This window comes from Moschus berezovskii, chromosome 12 (genome assembly GCF_049115385.1).
Source record: "Moschus berezovskii isolate FMDL1 chromosome 12, NW_MosBer_1.0, whole genome shotgun sequence".
NCBI classification, from domain to species: domain Eukaryota; kingdom Metazoa; phylum Chordata; class Mammalia; order Artiodactyla; family Moschidae; genus Moschus; species Moschus berezovskii.
The window spans coordinates 10,047,250-10,067,076 of NC_142471.1; the positions used below are offsets into that span (position 1 = coordinate 10,047,250).

At 38.6% G+C, this 19,827-nt stretch overlaps 1 protein-coding gene across 1 annotated transcript in view; it reads left to right on the plus strand.

Annotated features, from left to right (window-relative positions):
• The window catches only part of RYR2 (ryanodine receptor 2), a 537,004-nt gene that overhangs the window by 38,386 nt on the left and 478,791 nt on the right, over positions 1 to 19,827 (plus strand). Inside the window, exons 4-6 of the mRNA XM_088842508.1 lie at positions 12,804 to 12,878; positions 15,935 to 16,013; positions 18,905 to 19,017. Coding sequence (XP_088698634.1) covers positions 12,804 to 12,878; positions 15,935 to 16,013; positions 18,905 to 19,017 — 267 coding nt within the window. The remainder of the gene's footprint in view (positions 1 to 12,803; positions 12,879 to 15,934; positions 16,014 to 18,904; positions 19,018 to 19,827) is intronic.

Consider the following 19,827-nt stretch of genomic DNA (forward strand, 5'->3'; position numbering starts at 1 on the left):
CATATTAGGTCTTACTTAGCTAATGTCAGGAATTTCTTCCATTGAAGCAGTTTTTTTTCTACAGCTCTCCATTTAGAATTTTTACTGTTGGGGCTATATAGACTGTTACATGTTTATGCACTTTTGCATGAATGTAATAGGAAATTCATACACTGGAAAATTAGAAGAGACACCAAGAAACCCCTAGTGAATTACTTACTCCAGGAGAAGTGAAAATAATTCAGCCTCTTATTTATTTATGTATGGCTGTGCTGGGTCTTCGTTGCTTCCCGAGCTTTCTCTAGTTGCAGCGAGTGGGGCTACTCTCTAGTTGCAGTGCATGGACTTCTCATTGCAGTGGCTTCTCTTGTTGTAGAGCACAGGCTCTTGGGCCCACGGGTTTCAGCAGTTGTGGCATGTGGGCTCAGTTTCTATGACCGCTGGGCTCTATAGTACAGGCTCTTGAGCACAGGCTCAGTAATTGTGGTGCACTGGTTAAGTTGCTCCATGGCATGTGGCCTCTTCACAGATCAAGAATGGACCCCATATCTCCTGGACTGGCAGGCCGATTCTTTACCACTGAGCCACCAGGAGAGCCCCTCAACTTCTTTTTATTCCTCTATCAAATTAGAAAAATGAAAACATTTTAAAAAGAGACAAACTAAAATTGCAGGGTAAAATCCATGGTCATGTCATTGAAGGACACATGTAGGGGAAAAAGTGGAACAGCAGAATGTTGTTGTTGAGACAAAAAAGTAGAAATGTTTTCATTTTTATATACCTACCACATTTCCCATATAACTTTAACAAAATTTATTTTTTATCCTAAAAGCTGAGAAACAATGTATAGAGAAGTTGTGTTTAGGTAATGAAGGCTTCATATATTTTGAGATGTTAAAAGAATATCACTTCAAAAGATAGAAACTCTGAAAAGTATGAAATTAAAATTCTGAATGTAGATTTAAATGGTCGCTTAGAAAAAAAGGAAGCAAAGTATCCATGTCTGTCTGTCTTTGGAGTTACATTCTTATTTAACAAAACTCTGAAAAGGAGCATTGTACTAACTCATGGATCTACATTAGCCTCAAGAATTTGACAGTTTTGATAGAATAACAGAGAAGAGTATTTATTTGAAGTCCCTGTCAACAAGGACCCAAAGCATTTTCCAGAATTTCAAATAATTCCAGCTATTATTTTTCAGTAAAAAATATCATTGCCTTGTGAAGAGAAGACATGAACTGCTCAATGAAACATATCATGAAATGAAGGATTTGGTTGGAAAATATTATCAATAGTGGGAAATATGGATATGTTCTTTATTTGCAAATATTAATAAATAATAAATTTGTGTTTTATTTTTTTTTAATTAGCAGTTTTGCTCACTAAATCTGCATTTATTGTATTCATTTTATTAATACCATCTCACCCCTATACGTATCTCTTGTCAGTATTGTATCTATGCTTCCTTGGAGAATGGGATAGTTCCCTGAATCATGTACCTCAAGTTCTTTCATGAGCAGATTCATACAAAAATCAATGCAAATAGAAAAATGATGTCCATTTAGTTTAAACCAGGTGGCATACCTAAAATAATTTAGTTAGGCTGTGATTTCCTTTAATTGCAAGGTCAGAAACCCAATGACTTATTTTTATACCTACATTGAATAATCTAGAAAGGTTAGAATTTAACCTTTATGACTTAACTTTATGAGTGAAGGCATATTTGTTAAACTATAGTAATTTAAGCCATTGCAAGGAAAAAGATGCTAAATTTTATTCAGCTTTCACGTTTCAATCATGACTTGGCTTTGGGCTTCAGACCTGGACACACACTGTTAATAACTTCTTAGAACCAGCCAGATGCTTCCTTGTCACAGCAGCTATTTCTGCTGGTTGGCACTGAACAGTGATTAGTTAGTACTTTCCTGGTCCTGGTTCCTCTGCCTTTTCTAAATCCAGCTTGAACATCTGGAAGTTCACGGTTCATGTACTGTTGAAGCATGACTTGGAGAATTTTGAGCATTACTTTGCTAGCACGTGAGATGAGTGCAATTGTGCAGTAGTTTGAGCATTCTTAGGCATTGCCTGTGGGATTGGAATGAGAACTGACCTTTTCCAGTCCTGTGGCCACTGGTAAGTTTTCCAAATTTGCTGACATATTGAGTGGAGCACTTTCACAGCATCATGTTTTAGAATTTGAAATAGGTCAGCTTGAATTCCTTCACCTCCACTAGTTTTGTTCACAGTGATGCTTCCGAAGGCCCACTTCGAACTCCAGGTTGTCTGGCTCTAGGTAAGTGATCACACCATCATGGTTATCTGGCTCATGAAGATCTTTTTTGTGTAGTTCTTCTGTGTATTCTTGCCACCTCTTCTTAATATCTTCTGCTTCTATTAGGTCCATACCATTTCTATCCTTTATTGTGCCCATCTCTGCATGAAATGTTCCCTTGGTATCTGTAATATTCCTGAAGAGATCTCTAGTGTTTTCAATTCTATTGTTTTCCTCTATTTCTTTGCCATTGATCACTGAGGAAGGCTTTATCATCTCTCTCCTTGCTATTCTTTTCTTTTCTCCTTTGCCTTTAGCTTTTCTTCTTTGCATAGGTGTTTTTAAGGCCTCCTCAGACAAACATTTTGCCTTTTTGCATTTCTTTTTCTTGGGGATGGTCTTGATCTCTGTCTCCTGTACAATGTCACGAACCTCTGTCCATAGTTCTTCAGGCACTCTGTCTATCATATTTAATCCCTTGTATCTATTTCTCACTTCCACTGTATAATTGTAAGGGATCTGATTTAGGTCATACGTGAATGGGCTAGTGGTTTTCCATGCTTTCTTCAATTTAAGTCTGAATTTGGCAATAAGGAGTTCATGATCTGAGCGACAGTCAGTTCTTGGTCTTGTTTTTGCTGACTGTATAGAGCTTCTCCATCTTTGGCTGCAAAGAGGAACCAGAGATCAAATTGCCGGCATCTGTTGGATCATTATAAAAGCAAGAGAGTTCCAGAAAAGAATCTACTTCTGCTTTATGGACTTTATGCCAAAGCCTTTGACTGTGTAGAGCATAAGAAACTGTGGAAAGTTGTTCAAGAGATGGGAATACCAGACCACCTGATCTGCCTCCTGAGAAATCTGTACACAGGTCAAGAAGCAATAGTTAGAACTGGACATGGAACAACAGACTGGTTGCACTTTGGGAAAGGAGTACGTCAAGGCTGTATATTGCCACCCTGCTTATTTAACTTATATGCAGACTACATCATGAGAAATGCTGGATTGGATGAAGCTCAAGCTGGAGTCAAGGTTGCTGGGAGAAATATTAATAACCTCAGATATGCAGATGACACTACCCTATGGCAGAGAGAGAAGAAGAACAAAAGAGTCTCTTGATGAACATGAAAGAGGAGATCGAAAAAGTTGGCTTAAAGCTCAACATTTAGAAAACTAAGATCATGGCATCTGGTCCCATTACTTTATGGCAAATAGATGGGGAAACGATGGAAACAGTGACAGACTTTCTTTTTTGGGGGGCTCCAAAATCCCTGCAGATGGTGACTGCAGCCCTGAAATTCAAAGATGCTTGGTCACAGGAAGGAAAGTTATGACCAACTTAGACAGCATATTAAAGAGCAGAGATATTACCTTGCCAACAAGGGTTCCTCTAGTCAAGGCTATGGTTTTTCCAGTAGTCACGGATGGATGTGAGAGTTGGAGTATAAAGGAAGCTGAGTGCCGAAGAATTGATGCTTTTGAACTGTGGTGTTTGGAGAAGACTCTTGAGAGTCCCTTGGACAGCAAAGGGATCCAACCAGTCCATCCTAAAGGAAATCAGGAATTCCAATGAATGTTCATTGGAAGGCCTGTTATTGAAGCTGAAACTCCAATACTTTGGTCATCTGATGTGAAGAACTGACTCATTTGAAAAGACCCTGATGCTGGGAAGGAGTGAAGGTCGGAGGAGAAAGGGACGACAGAGGATGAGATGGTTGAATGGCATCACTGTCTCGATGGACATGAGTTTGAGTAAACTCCGGAGTTGCTGACAGACAGGGTAGGCTGGCATGCTGCAGTTCATGGAGTCGCAAAGAGTCAGACACGCCTGAGCCACTGAACTGAACTGAACTGAATTGTCCTGGTCCTGGTCTCTTCCCTCTGGAGGCTTTTCTTTAAAACGCCATCACAAGCTGGCCATCTGCTGCCAAGTGGCTGTCTTTTGACAATGGTCAACTGGCTTTGTCAGGCATATTGATTTTGCAGTGAAGCCAGATTTCTCATTAATTATTATAATCATCCTGTGAATCTGTTATATGATTCATTATTGAAGATAGCAGGCATGTTTGCATAGTTTCTGCTGCTAGAGACCTGCAGGTGGACCAGATGCCAAGCTCAGTATATTCTGTGCTGCGCCTGTCCAGTTAGTACTGTTCACGTTTGCATGAACCTTATTTTCAGGTGATGTATAGGCTTACACATAGAGATACTTGTTTTTCTCCCTGAAACCACTCTTTGCCCAGCTATTATTCTTTGTGTTTGAAGCCAAAACTTAAAAGCTTCTCTGCTTAAATATCTGAGCGTTGTGAAAGTGCTCTAAGGCAGATTTCTTTTTGTTGTTATCTATTGTTTTAAACCTTGGTTGCATAGCTTAGTATCACCTAAGCAGTAAGGTCTTTTTAAGATCGCCTTGTGTTTCTTCTTAATTTGTGTTTTATAACACTCAAAGGATATAGAAAAGTTCTGGGTCTGCTTTATTTTTTAAAAAAAAGAGCTCTTGAATAACAAAAGCCTGGAATTGCAAGAAATGACCTAAATTGATTAGCATAGCATTTTTGTCCAGAAAATATTATTAAAATAAGAAACCTCAAAATATATAGATGTTATATACTTAGTATTGGAGAAATAACTCCAGAAAGAATGAAGGGATGGAGCCAAAGCAAAACACATATCCAGTTGTGGATGTGACTGGTGATAGAAGCAAGGTCCGATGCTGTAAAGAGCAATATTGCATAGGAACCTGGAATGTTAGGTCCATGAATCAAGGCAAATTGGAAGTGGTCAAACAGGAGATGACAAGAGTCAACATAGATATTCTAGGAATCAGTGAACTAAAATGGACTGGAATGGGTGAATTTAACTCAGATGACCATTATATCTACTACTGTGGGCAGGAATCCCTTAGAAGAAATGGAGTAGCCATCATGGTCAACAAAAGAGTCTGAAATGCAGTACTTGGATGCAATCTCAAAAACGACAGAATGATCTCTGTTCGTTTCCAAGGCAAACCATTCAATATTACAGTAATCCAGGCCTATGCCCCAACCAGTAACGCTGAGGAAGCCCAAGCTGAATGGTTCTATGAAGACCGACAAGACCTTTTAGAACTAACACCCAGAAAAGATGTCCTTTTCATTATAGGGGACTGGAATGCAAAAGTAGGAAGTCAAGAAACACCTGGAGTAACAGGGAAATTTGGTCTTGGAGCAAGAAATGAAGCAGGGCAAAGGATAATAGAGTTTAGCCAAGAGAACGCACTGGTCAAGGCAAACACCCTCTTCCAACAACACAAGAGAAGACTACACATGGCATCACCAGATGGTCAACACCGAAATCAGACTGATTATGTTCTTTGCAGCCAAAGATGGAGAAGCTCCATACAGTTAGCAAAAACAAGACCAGGAGCTGACTGTGGCTCAGATCATGAACCCTTATTGGCAAATTCAGACTTAAATTGAGGAAAGTAGGGAAAACCACTAGACCATTCAGATATGACCTAAATCAAATCCCTTATGATTATACATAAGGATTATAAGGGAGAAATAGATTTAAGGGACTAGATCTGATTGATAGAGTGCCTGATGAACTCTGGATGGAGGTTCGTGACATTGTACAGGAGACAGGGACCAGGACCATCCCCATGGAAAAGAAATGCAAAAAAGCAAAATGGCTGTCTGAGGAGGCCTTACAAATAGCTGTGAAAAGAAGAGAAGTGAAAAGCAAAGGAGAAAAGGAAAGATATAAGCATCTGAATGCAGAGTTCCAAAGAATAGCAAGGAGAGATAAGAAAGCCTTCCTCAGTGATCAATGCAAAGAGATAGAGGAAAACAACCGAATAGGAAAAACAAGAGATCTCTTCAAGAAAATTAGAGATTCCAAGGGAACATTTCATGCAAAGATGGGCTCTATAAAGAACAGAAATGGTGTGGACCTAACAGAAGCAGAAGATATTAAAAAGAGGTGGCAAGAATACACAGAAGAACTGTACAAAAAAGATCTTCACGATCAAGATAATCATGATGGTGTGATCACTTACCTGGAGCCAGACCTCTTGGAATGTGAAGTCAAGTGGACCTTAGAGAGCATCACTACGAATAAAGCTAGTGGAGGTGATGGAATTCCAATTGAGCTATTTCAAATCCTGAAAGATGATGCTGTGAAAGTGCTGCACTCAATATGCCAGCAAACTTGGAAAACTCAACAGTGGCTACAGGACTGGAAAAGGTCAGTCTTCATTCAAATCCCAAAGAAAGGGAATGCCAAAGAATGCTCAAACTACCGCACAATTGCACTCATCTCACATGCTAGTAAAGTCATGCTCAAAATTCTCCAAGCCAGGCTTTAGCAATATGTGAACAGTGAACTTCTAGATGTTCAAGCAGATTTTAGAAAAGGCAGAGGCACCAGATATCAAATTGCCAACATCCGCTGGATCACGGAAAAAGCAAGAGAGTTCCAGAAAAACATCCATTTCTGCTTCATTGACTATGCCAAAGCCTTTGACTGTGTGGATCACAATAAACTGTGGAACATTCTGAAAGAGATGGGAATACCAGACCACCTGACCTGCCTCTTTAGAACCCTGTATGCAGGTCAGGAAGCAACAGTTAGAACCGGACATGGAACAACCGACTGGTTCCAAATAGGAAAAGGAGTACGTCAAAGTTGTGTCTTGTCACCCTGCTTATTTAACTTCTGTGCAGAGTCTGTCATGAGGAACGCTGGGCTGAAAGAAGCACAAGCTGGAATCAAGATTGCCGAGAAAAATATCAATAACCTCAGATATGCAGATGACACCACCTTTATGGCAGAAAGTGAAGAGGAACTAAGAAGCCTCTTGATGAAAGTGAAAGAGGAGGGTGAAAAGGTTGGCTTGAAGCTCAGCATTCAGAAAACGAAGATCATGGCATCTGGTCCCATCACTTCATGGGAAATAGATGGGGAAACAGTGTCAGACTTTATTTTTTTGGGCTCCAAAATCACTGCAGATGCTGATTGCAGCCATGAAATTAAAAGACGCTTGCTCCTTGGAAGGAAAGTTATGACCAACCTAGATAGCATATTAAAAAGCAGAGACATTACTTTGCCAAACAAGGTCCGTCTAGTCAAGGCTATGGATTTTCCCGTGGTCATGTATGGATGTGAGAGTTGGACTGTGAAGAAAACTGAGTGCCGAAGAATTGATGCTTTTGAACTGTGGTGCTGGAGAAGACTCTTGAGAGTCCCTTGGACTGCAAGGAGATCCAACCAGTCCATTCTAGAGGAGATCAATCCTGGGTGTTCATTGAAAGGACTGATGCTAGAGCTGAAACTCCAATACTTTGGCCACCTCATGCGACGAGTTGACTTGTTGGAAAAGACTCTGATGCTGGTAGGTGTTGGGGGCAGGAGGAGACGGGGACAACAGAGAATGAGATGGCTGGATGGCATCACCAACTTGATTGACATGAGTCTGAGTGAACTCCGGGAGTTGGTGATGGACAGGGAGGCCTGGCATTCTGTGATTCATGGGGTCGCAAAGAGTCGGACACCACTCTGTGACTGAACTGAACTGAACTGAAGTTAAATTATTTTAAAGCAGCAATGACATTAGATGTGTTAATAAGCAATTATATGATAGAAATATAGTTTCAAAATATGGAGTGGATAACCTATTCCTTCCGTTGGTAACGAATCCACTTGCAATGTAGGAGACTCCGGTTCGATCCCAGGGTCAGGAAGATCCACTAGGAAAGGGATAGGCTACCCACGCCAGTATTCTTGGGCTCCTTGGTGGCTCAGATGGTAAAGAATCCGCTTTCAATGAGGGAGACCTGGGTTTGATCCCTGGGTTTGGTGGATCCCCTGGAGGAGGGCATGGCAACCCACTGCAGTTATACTTGCCTGGAGAATCTCCATGGACAGAGGATCCTGGCAGGAGACATTTCCAAGGGTCACAAAGACTTGGATGGATGTGACTGAGTGAGTAAGCGCAGCACAGTTTATACGTGCATATGAACATACGAAGCACACTGCACAGCTTTATAGAAAAAAGCGCACTCAGTACTGTTCTAATTAAATCTGAAGGTTGTTCTTCATTTAGACATAGCTTGTTTTGATCAAGAAGAGAAGTCAAAAGTATCTTGACTCTGTCATGTCATTAAACTTCAACTGGATCTGTAGCTCTGGATCTGAAATATGGTAGGAAAAGGTAAGGTACTATCAAGTAGTAAAGATCAGACAAGGTAAATTTTTCTTGGCCACAATAAATCAAATGTATTATAGAAAATGAAAGTACTCTCTAAACAGGTTCTCATTCTTAGGAGGAATATAATTTTGGAAGGTCGATTTTTCCCTTTCTTACTCAGCACGTGAAGTTATTTTCATTTTTTGATAAAACAGTTTTTATTATAATTTTAATGCCTGTTAGTATCAGTTTATAAATGGTTTGGAAATTTTTTAAGCATAATCTATAAAGTTATTTTAAGAAATTAAGTGCAGCAATCTGAGAAGAAAAAGAAATAAGAGGAATCCAGATCAGAAAACAAGTAAAGCTCTCACTGTTCACAGATGACATAATACTGTACATAGAAAACCTTAAAGATAGTATCAGAAAATTACTAATCAGTGAATCTAGCAAAGTTGTAGGATACAAAATCAATACACAGAAATCACTTCCTTTTCTATATACTAACAAAAATAATCAGAGAAATTAAGAAATCAATCCCATTCACCATTTTAACACAAATTGTTAAATATCTCGGAATAAACTTACCTAAGGAGAGAAAAGAACCATACAGAGAAAATTATAAGACACTGATGAAAGAAATCAAAGACGACATAAACAGATGGAGAGTTATTCCATCATGTTCCGGGGTAGGCAGAATCAATATTGTGAAAATGACTATACTACCACATGCAATCTACAGATTCAGTGCGATCCGTATCAAATTACCAATGGCATTTTTCACAGAACTGGAACAAAAATTTCATAATTCATACGGAAACACAGAAGACCCTGGATAGCCAAAGCAGTCTTGAGAAAGAAGAATGGAGCTGGAGGAATCAACCTTCCTGATTTCAGATTATACTACAAAGCTATAGTCATCAAGACAGTATGGTACTGGCACAAAAACAGAAATATAGACCAATGGAACAAGATAGAAAGCCCATAAATAAACCCACACACCTATGGGTTCCTTATTTTTGACAAAGGAGGCAGGAATACACAATGGGGTGAAGACAGCCTCTTCAATAAATGGTGCTGGGCAAACTGGACAGCAACATGTAAACGAATGAAATTAGAACCCTTCCTAACACCATACACAAAGATAAACTCAAGATGGATTAAAGACCTAAATGTAAGACCAGAAACTATAGAGGAAAACATAGGTAGAACACTCGATGACGTAGATCAAAGTGAGATCCTTTATGACCTACCTCCTAGAGTAATGGAAATAAAAACAAAAGTAAACAGGTGAGACCTGATTAAACTTAAAAGCTTTTGCACAGTAAAGGGAACTGTAAGCAAGGTGAAAAGACAGCCCTAAGAATGGGAGAGAATAATAGCAAATGAAACTACTGACAAAGGATTAATTTCCAAAATATACAAGCAGCTCATACAACTCAATAGCACGAAAGCAAACAACCCAATCAAAAATGGGTAAAAGACCTAAACAGACATTTCTCCAAAGAAGACATACAGATGGCTAACAAACACATGAAAAGATGTTCAACATTGTCATGTCCGACTCTTTGCGACCCCATGGATGTTACAATTTTCCAGGTGAGGATACTGGAATGGGCTGCCATTTCCTTCTCCAGGGGATCTTCCCAACCCAGGGATAGAACCCGTGTCTCCTGCATTGCAGACAGACACTTTACTGTCTGAGCCACTAGGGAAGCCCTTGCTCATTTTTAGAGAAATGCAAATCAAAACCACAATGAGATATCACCTCACGCCAGTCAGAATGGCCCTCATCAAAAAGTCTACAAACAATAATTGCTGGAGAGGGTGTGGAGGAAAGGGAACGCTCTTGCATTGTTGGTGGGAATATAAATTGATAACAGCCACTGTGGAAGATGGTATGGAGATTCCTTAGAAAACTAGGAATAAAACCACCATATGACCCAGCAATCCCACTACTAGGCATATACCCTGAGGAAACCATTGTTGAAAAATCACATGTATCCCATTGTTCACTGCATCATTATTTCAGTAGCTAGAACATGGAAGCAACCTATGTCCATCAATAGATGAATACATAAAGAAGTTGTGGTACATATACACAATGGAATATTACTCCAGCCAGAGAAAGGAACACATTTGAGTCAGTTTGATGAGGTGAATGCACCTAGAACTTGGAGAAACAGACATAGAGAATAGACTTATGGACATGGGGAGAGGGGAGGAGAGGGTGAGATGTATGGAAAGAGTAACAAGGAAACTTACATTACCATATGTAAAATAGATAACCAAGGGAAATTTGCTGTATGGCTCAGGAAACTCAAACAGGGGCTCTGTATCAACCTAGAGGGGTGGGATGGGGAGGGAGACGGGAGGCAGGTTCGGGAGGGAGGGCATATGTGTCTACCTATGGCTGATTCATGTTGAGGTTTGACAGAAAAAAAAATTCTGTAAAGCAATTATCCTTCAATAAAAAATAAAAAAAGAAATTGTAATATTAGGAAGGGGATATATTTTTATTAAAAAAAGTGTAATGATATTGTCTATTAAAGTGCTTTCTTCTGTACTTCTTGAAGTGTCTTTAAGTCAGTATCTTCATACTCATCCTTAAAGGCCTCTTTTTCCTATAGAAACAGGTAAAAACTCCCTAGTATAATGTTTTGTACTTCCCATGATCTTAACCTGATCTGTGACCCAGTCCTTCAGTCACGTGGTCTCTTCCTCTTTCTTAATACCCTGCGGTTGTTTTTTATGGCGCCTATCCTCACATGCTGCCTGTACTCCACCTGGAAGTGGCTCTTCCTCTAGTTTCCTCAAAGTTAGCTAAGGAAGTAGATTCATAGAGGAGGGAGCCCTTAACCTGAGTTTCGAAACGATCTATGAGGCTGAGAGGCGCTTCCCAGGTGGCTCAGTGGTAAAGAATCTGCCTGTTAATGCAGGAGACAGGAGAGACGGGGGTTCGATCCCTGGGTTAGGAAGATTCCTGGAGGAGGAAATGGCAACCCACTCCAGAATTCTTGCCTGGGAAATCCCATGGACAGAAAGAAGGAGGCTGGTGGGCTGCAGTCCATGGGGTTGCAGAGAGTTGGACACAACTGAGCATGCATGCATATGAGGCTGAAAAGACTACAGAGGAAAGGGGTATTGTGTTAAGAGCAGCAAGAGATTTTAGGGCAGGGAAAGCATGTCTCTTTGGAGCACAAAGGGATTTGGGGGCAAGGCTAGAAAGGGCTGAGACTAAATGTCCTTGATGCTTGTGCTACTCAGTGTTGGCCCCCAGACTATAGTGCCTGCACCACTGTGAAATTTTTAAAATGCAGTGTCTCTGTATTTATCCCAGACCTGCTGAATCAGAATCTCAGGGACATGCCAAGGGTTCTGTGTTTTCACAAGCTCTCCAGCTGATTTTTAAGCATGCTAGAATTTGAGAAGCACACTTCTGTTTCATGTGGGCTTCCCTGGTGGTTCAGACGGTAAAGAATCTGCCTGCAATGCAGGTGACCTTGGTTCGATCCCTGGGTTGGGAAGATCCCCTGAAGAAGGGAATGGCTACTCATTCCAATAGTCTTGCCTGGAGAATTCCATGGACAGAGGAGCCTGGCAGACTGCAGTCCATGGGGGTCACAAAGAGTGAGACACGACTGAGGGAGTGAACACCCACTTCTGTCTCATGTAAAGGGATTTGGATGCTTTTCCTAGAAATATTTGGAAGGTATGAAAGGTCTTTAAGCCTGAAGATTCAGTCGATGATCTCTGTGTTTTAATCAGACTTAGTCATTGAAGAAATGCTTATTTAGTCCTTACTGTGTACGAGGCATTTTCCAAGGTACCTGAGATACCATGGTGCCCAAAGTACCATAGTCCCTATTCAACATGGACCACAGTGTAATGGGAAATGCAGACAATAAACGACTGGGAATCAGTAATTACAAATCATGATATTTTTGAACTCAAGTTCATTCTTTAAGAACTAATTAAACTGCTAGCTCCCCCCCCCCGCAGCTACCCCCTTGGTATCTTTGTCCCAATTTAAGGATTCTTTCCATAGCACTTTGCGCAGCTGCATGCATGCATGCTCAGTCATATCTGTCTCTTTGCAGCCCCATGGACTGTAGCCCACCAGACTACTCTTCCTGTGGAGTTTTCCAGGCAAGAATACTGGAGTGGATTGCCATTTCCTCCTCCAGGGAATCTTCCTGACCCAGAGATCAAACCCATTTCCTTTAAATCTCTCCTGCATTGGGAAGAGGATTCTCTACTACATCTGCACTAGCTCTTATTTTGTTTCCATTAAACTTTTCATGAGAATAAAAGAACATTTTATACCCTTAGTTAGATTTACTCTTTTTTTTTTTTCTCTGTCGACTCTTTCTGTGCTCCATGCAGACTGCTCAGGGTGGTGGCCACCGGACGCTCCTCTATGGTCATGCAATACTGCTGCGGCATTCCTACAGTGGCATGGTGAGTACATGCTTAGACTTCCTTGCCCCTGTGGTCAGGCTGAGCTATTTGTGCATCCAGGGCAAGGAACTATTTGGTGATCCATTCCACTGATGGCTTTAATAAGCTTGAATTGTATGTGTTTTTTAATATCTTTAAACACTGTTTATTTTCTCATTTATAATATGATGGTTAGCTTAGAGGACCTTTAAGTTCCTTCAGTTCTGTTATTGTATGACTTCTGTCTTTGTATCTTAGTTTTGAAAGACTAGGTTTAGGAGGAGAGTTTTTTTTTTTTTCCCCATATCAACTCCTTCTTACACCCAATTATCTATTTATCTATGGGGTTCCTCTCAGACACAGTTTACTCATTATCATTTATATATGTGTGTATATATATTCTTATAGGTATAAAGTATTATGAAATATACAAACATTCTCTTATTTTGGAAGTTTTATTAAGTTATACAAACAATACATATTCATTCTGTAAGATTTGAAAATTACAGAACGAAATCTTTATGATCACATCAATGACAGACAATTCTTGGGAACTTTTTAAAAAATTTCAATATTTTCTTAATTTTTTTGTACAATTGATATCCTGTTACATAACCACATTTATATACAGTTTTTTTAAACATATTATCACAGTACAAGTATTATCTATGTTATTTAAATTTTTATCAGATTTATTTTAGTGACTACATGATAGTCTAGTACTTGGAAATATAAAATAATCATCACTTTTAAGAAGGCGATAATTCCCTAAATATGTAGACTGTTTCTGAGCAAAAACTTAAGCATAGTCTCTATAGCAATACCCCTCAAAACAGAAAAAAAATCATCAGTCTTCATCATCATGAATACTGATGTGAAAAATCTGGCTAATGGAATTGAAAAGTGTAGGAAGAGAAGTATAGGAAAAGTACAGATATGATTTTAATGATGACTTAATAATATCATTGCTATTAATGGCCTACATCACATTAGTACGTCAGATGAGAAAAATGTGATCATCTTAACAGGTACTGAAACAGGTTTTTAATAAAAGTACCAATTCCTCATAAAAATTGATTATTGGTGATTATTTCCTCAATGATGAGGAAAATATTTATGTTAAATCAATGGCCAACCTCACAGTTAATTGTCAAACACTAAGTCCATTCTTGACAAAACAAAAACAAACCCCAAGAATATGCTGTCTAACATTGTTCTGGAAATCTTGACTGACTTACTAAGATATGAAGTAAAATAAAGGAAAATACTTTAAGTGACTGTATACAAGACAAATGTATAAAAATAGCCTTTTTGCATATAGCACTCATACATTAAAACTTCATGGAAAGAATTTCACTTTCAGGAGCCATCAGAACACATGAAATAATAAATATGAGAGTCTGTTTTTAAATAACTACCCTCTGTATACATGGTAGATCGGAAAGAGCCTAAACTTGGTTGGTAGATCTGGGTTCAGGCTTACTTTCCTATATGCTATACTGCTTTGGGTACCTTGTGGAACCTCTCTAAGCCTGTAAATGCATCTGAAAATTTTACTCATTCAGTCAGTAAATATTATTCAGCACCTCTGTGTGCTAGATACTGTTCTGGGTGCTAGATATAGTAGTAAGAAAGACTAGTCTTTGCCATATAAAATTTAATTAACATCTAGTTGAATAATTATAGTCTCTACCTAGCAGTTGCAGTGAACATTAAAGGAGGAGAGAATGTCCATTAACAACTCCAGTGCCTGGTACTGTGATATTATTGAAAACTATCACAGATAACTTTAATAGGGACCACTCTACAATTTTTTCTGGGAAGTCAGTGTTACAACATTGGTATTTTTTCTCAAATTAACATTGATATTTAATATGCCTGGATCTAAAGTCTGTAAACCTCAGAGACTTGAGGTTTAGAGATTGTCTTGAGATTAGACTCATACTTCTAACTAGCTAGGAATATGCTTGAGGACCTTTGAAACATCTTTTCTATATCTTTGGGAGTCAGTGGTTTACAGTCAGGGAACAGATTCTCCTGATTCATTGAATTTACACCCTCATGGCACCAAATTCCACTTGACTTCTATCCCCAGTCCATTTATCACCTGCCTCCTTACACTCACAGACAGCCACTGAGCTGGGTGGGCCCTTTTCCATTGTAGGGATTGTCTGGGTCTTGATTATTTGTCCAGTGATTCTGGGAAGTCTGGGCTGGCTTAATCCCCAGAGCTGTTCCTGAGTCCTGCTGGAAGGGTTCCTGTTCTTTCAGGCGCTGCGCTTGGTTGGGGTAGATGACAGTGTATCTTGAGCTCATACTAGATTCATCTCTGTGTTCTCAGTCTTGTAGCATTTAGTGTAGAGTTTGAGGTTAGCATGGGAGTAGGGGAGTTGGCCAGAAAAATGATCCTAAACTTCATGTCCAAGAATATACAGTTAGGAAAACTTGAGGCAGAGAGAAGAGTCAAAGATAATGGTGTTGGGCAGAGTTGTATTCTTCCTAGGTAAACACACATAGGTATACACGTGACAAAGCCTCATTGCAGTGAAGCAATATGCTACACACCACAATCAATTCTAGGTGAATTTTAAAGAGTTTAAAAATTTGAAAATCAAACTAGAAGATAAAAGTGAATAGTGTTCAAATTTCTGCTTGAAAGATGACAGATCAGGTTGTTCTTTCGCTTATGATCATGAATATCACATAAAGTGAGAGATATAGAGACATATCCCCAGTCACTCGTCTTGTTTTGTCTACAGAACATATTTCTGAGTGGGAAAAAAACCCACATTTCCTCCAGAACATTGCTCCCAGTGAAAGCTAAGTGCTTAGAATTAGACTTGGTGAGAACGGGAAATGTTTAGTGACGTCTATGCTAGGAAGGATTGGGGACAGGATGAGAAGGGGACGACAGAGAATGAGATGGCTGGATGGCATCACCGACTCGATGGACATGAGTTTGAGTGAACTCTGGGAGTTGGTGATGGACAGGGAGGCCTGGCGTGCTGTGATTCATGGGGTCGCAAAGAGTCGGACATGACTGAGCGACTGAACTGAACTGATTCTGTGTCTTCTAGTACCTGTGCTGCCTGTCCACCTCTCGGTCTTCAACTGATAAGCTGGCTTTTGATGTTGGCTTGCAAGAGGATACAACAGGTGAGCACCTTGGTCTGAGATGAAGCTGTGTTCACAAGAGCATGGCAGGAACTGGACTGGGAGACGTCATGAGACCCGATGGAAGATATATTGACTGAATATTCTTAGAAACGGTTTCAGGATAAAACCAGTGACTAACTATGGAAAGGTTTCATTAGAAGGAGGAAATGTACACTGTTTCTGTTGGTAGGTCATCTGGACATAATTAGCTTGATGTGCAAACTAGACTTTAAACTTTATTCTTTTGATGGAGTTGGGTAGGAAAACAGTACTTGCAACATGCTCTACTGTCTGATAACCATATTAATGTGCACTGATTAGTTTGTAAAGTATTACTGCATATTTCTTTCTTTTATATTTCATCTTAAAAACATTTTTAATGTGCAAATATAACATAATCAGTGTCAACATTCAACCAAAAAGACAGAAAAAGAAAATTTTCTTCATTTCCTTGTCCATGGGTCATCATGCTACATATATATATTTATTTACATATATCAATATTTTTATCCTTCTGAAGACTCAAAATAGAGTATAGATTATATTTGTTCTTCTATTCTCAATGCTCTGAAGACTTTACACTATATCCACCTCTGTACGATTTGATTCTTTAATTTTTTATAATAAACATGTCTACCTTTGGAATTAAAGATTAAGGACCCAGCAGAAAAAGGAATGGAAGGAAATAGATCAACTTGTATCAAGTTGTTGCTTTTATAGGTGACATGAAACTCACACCTGCCCTCCTTTTTGAAATACTTTCCCATACTCTAAAAATTTGACAAATAACAAATGGATAAAATAAAGTTCTATTTACCAACCTAACTTACTTTTTAATAAACATATTACCTTATACAGAGAATTCTGAGAATCCCAGGCACCAAAAAGATAAATATATTCCTCTCGTTTTTATTCAGTTCTATATATTCTCAGCCATTCTTCTATGTTTTGGCTAGTTTTTTTTTTTTAAGTTTTTTCACCATAATTTACTTCAGCACATAGGTGAAAAAGGTCTTCAGTTCTCTCTCTCAAAACAAATAAAACCACATGCATGATCTATAAGTTGTTTTCATTCATTGGTACTATTATATAATAGTGAAACTCACCAAACAAGGCCATCTTCATCTCTATGCCCTAATTCCCTTATTCTACTTTATTTTCCCCATAATGCCATACTAATTCTGAATTACCAAACTATTTATTTATTGTTTGTTGTGTGCCTGCCTCAATCAGAATGAAATTCATAAGGCAGATACATTTTTTCCCTTATTTGTTGATATATCTCCAGCTACTAAAGCAGTGGTTGACAAATAGCATGTGCTTTATCAATGTTTGAGTGAACAGATGAAAAACTTCCTACAACTCTAAAAATGTGAATTGAGTGAATGAAGATAAAGAATTCTGCAAGGTGTCAGTCAAGTAAGACTGGTTTGTGTAAGAAAATATTGAGCAAATGCCTCTAAAATGCTAGTAGGAGCTGACAAAACCCTAGTAAATAAAACATACAAATGCCCTGCTATTGTAGAATTTATGTTCTGGCATTTGGTAATTAGTTAAAAAAAAAAAAAGAGCTAAACATAAGTGTTATGGAGAAATAGTAAAATGGGAGGCACAGAGAAAGAAAGTGGTAATTATTAAATGGGGCTTCCCAGGTAGCACTGGTGGTAAAAAACCCACCTCCCAATGCAGGGGACCTCAGAGACATGGGTTTGATCCCTAGGTCAGGAAGATCCCCAGGATGAGGGCTTGACTTGCCTACTCCAATATTCTTGCCTGGAGAATCTCATGGACAGAGGCGCCTGATGGATTACAGTTTATAGGGTCTCAAAGAGTCGGACACAACTGAAGCGATTTCGCACGCAAGCACAAATGCATCACTAAAACGATTCTCATTTTGCAATAGAGCTTATATTTAGGTATAAAAGGAACCATGAACAGAGTGAAGAATTGCGTGCCCACACTTATATCCTTGGTGATGGGACCGAAGAATGGAGAACGGTTATATGGTTATATGGTTCATGAGGCTTATGCTTGACTTTTTCTAGAAGAAATTATTTAATTTTATGTTTACTCAGATAGCTTTATAATCTATCTTTTTAGATGTATCCCAGACAATTCTGTAGGATTCTCTTCTATTTTATTCCTAAATTAATAGAAACTACTACATTTTAAAATAAGGCACAGGGTAGTTAGTAAAACCTAAGTGACAATATTTGTACTCATTTTAAATCAATATCCACCCAAATTAGAAGCTTTTTAATTATCACAATATAACTATCACATAACACAACCCCAAATCCTTTTGAAAATCAAGTGGTAAAAAATTGGATATAATTGGGAGGAGCCATGTGAGCTGCTTAATGACGTGTGATTGTGTAAGGAATGAAGTTGGATCAGTGTGGCTGGTGAATTTGGTCTTATGTTGGCATAAATAAATATCCTTTCAAAGCAGTCCTTAGTAGGGGAAAGAGACTCCACACTTCCCCAAACATCACAGTCACTTTCTGTGAGAAGAATCTTTGCATGTCACTATGTCTCCCTCCCTTTTTCCCTCCCTTCCTTTCTTCCCTCCTTCCTTTTAAATTTTTACTGACGTACAGTTGATTTGCAATGTTGTGTTTCAGGTGTGAATCATTTAAACATATATTCACTGTTTTTTAGATTCTAAAGCTAATTTTTCCCAATTCTTTTGATTTTCACGGTCTATGAGGTAAATTTGCATTCTATTTCAAATTTCTAAAGTTTGTGTAAACAGGATCGTTTTATTTTCAGGAGACTAATTGTGAAGATCTACTTCATTTCCCTCTTTTATTTTGGAGTCACTGGCTAAGAACACTAAGTTTTCAACTAAGAGGCACTTCTTTGTGTTTCACTTGTCAATCATCGTGTAGGTGAAGCTTGTTGGTGGACCATCCATCCTGCCTCTAAGCAGCGTTCAGAAGGAGAAAAAGTGCGGGTTGGAGATGACCTCATCTTAGTGAGCGTGTCCTCTGAAAGGTACCTGGTAAGTGTGGAAAGTGAGATCATGTACTTGGGAATAAAATAAGTGACAGGTCAATAAAATGATCCCTTTAAAGCTGAGATTGCCAGTTATCTAGGAAAATTGCTTAGAAACAAACCTGTATCTCTATTCGATGAGTTATAAATAATTCCATAGGTAGAGGGAATAATGTGACATGTGTTCACAACATTGATAGAGCCTGTTCTTGGATTTTTATCAATAGCATGTAAACGCAATCCAATCAGGAATTTGAAATTGTCATTTTGTGCCCAAAGAGAAGGCTGTATTAATGAGGCTGTGATTACCTATTTTGATATTTATGAAAGCAAATTATTATAGGAGAAACACTTGTCATGCTAAGAAAGGAGAAATAAACAAAATGTAGTTTAATTCTCTCACTGACATTGCATTGTTCCAGAGGAAAAGAGCTGGAAATGAAAGAGTAAAGAAAAAAGTTTATGTTTAATCAGAGGAGGTGCTTTTTATTTTTGTGGTAAGGCCAATATCTGTTTAATTTAACTTACTTAGTAAATTGTATTTTTGGTAAAAATAATTATATGCACAAGTTCACAAAAGATTGCAATCAATGGAAGTGTATAAGATATCAGGGCAAAATATTTTTTATTTTAAAGTTGAGAAAGTAAACAAATATGAAATGGAGTATTATAAACTCTACATGAATATCCACATAAAAATAATCCCAGACATCATAGTGGATGATGACTGAAACAAAAATAAAAAATAGAGCATTGTTGCAATTACACTTTCTATCAGTTAGCATGAGTTTATTACCACTTCCTTAAATCAAAATAT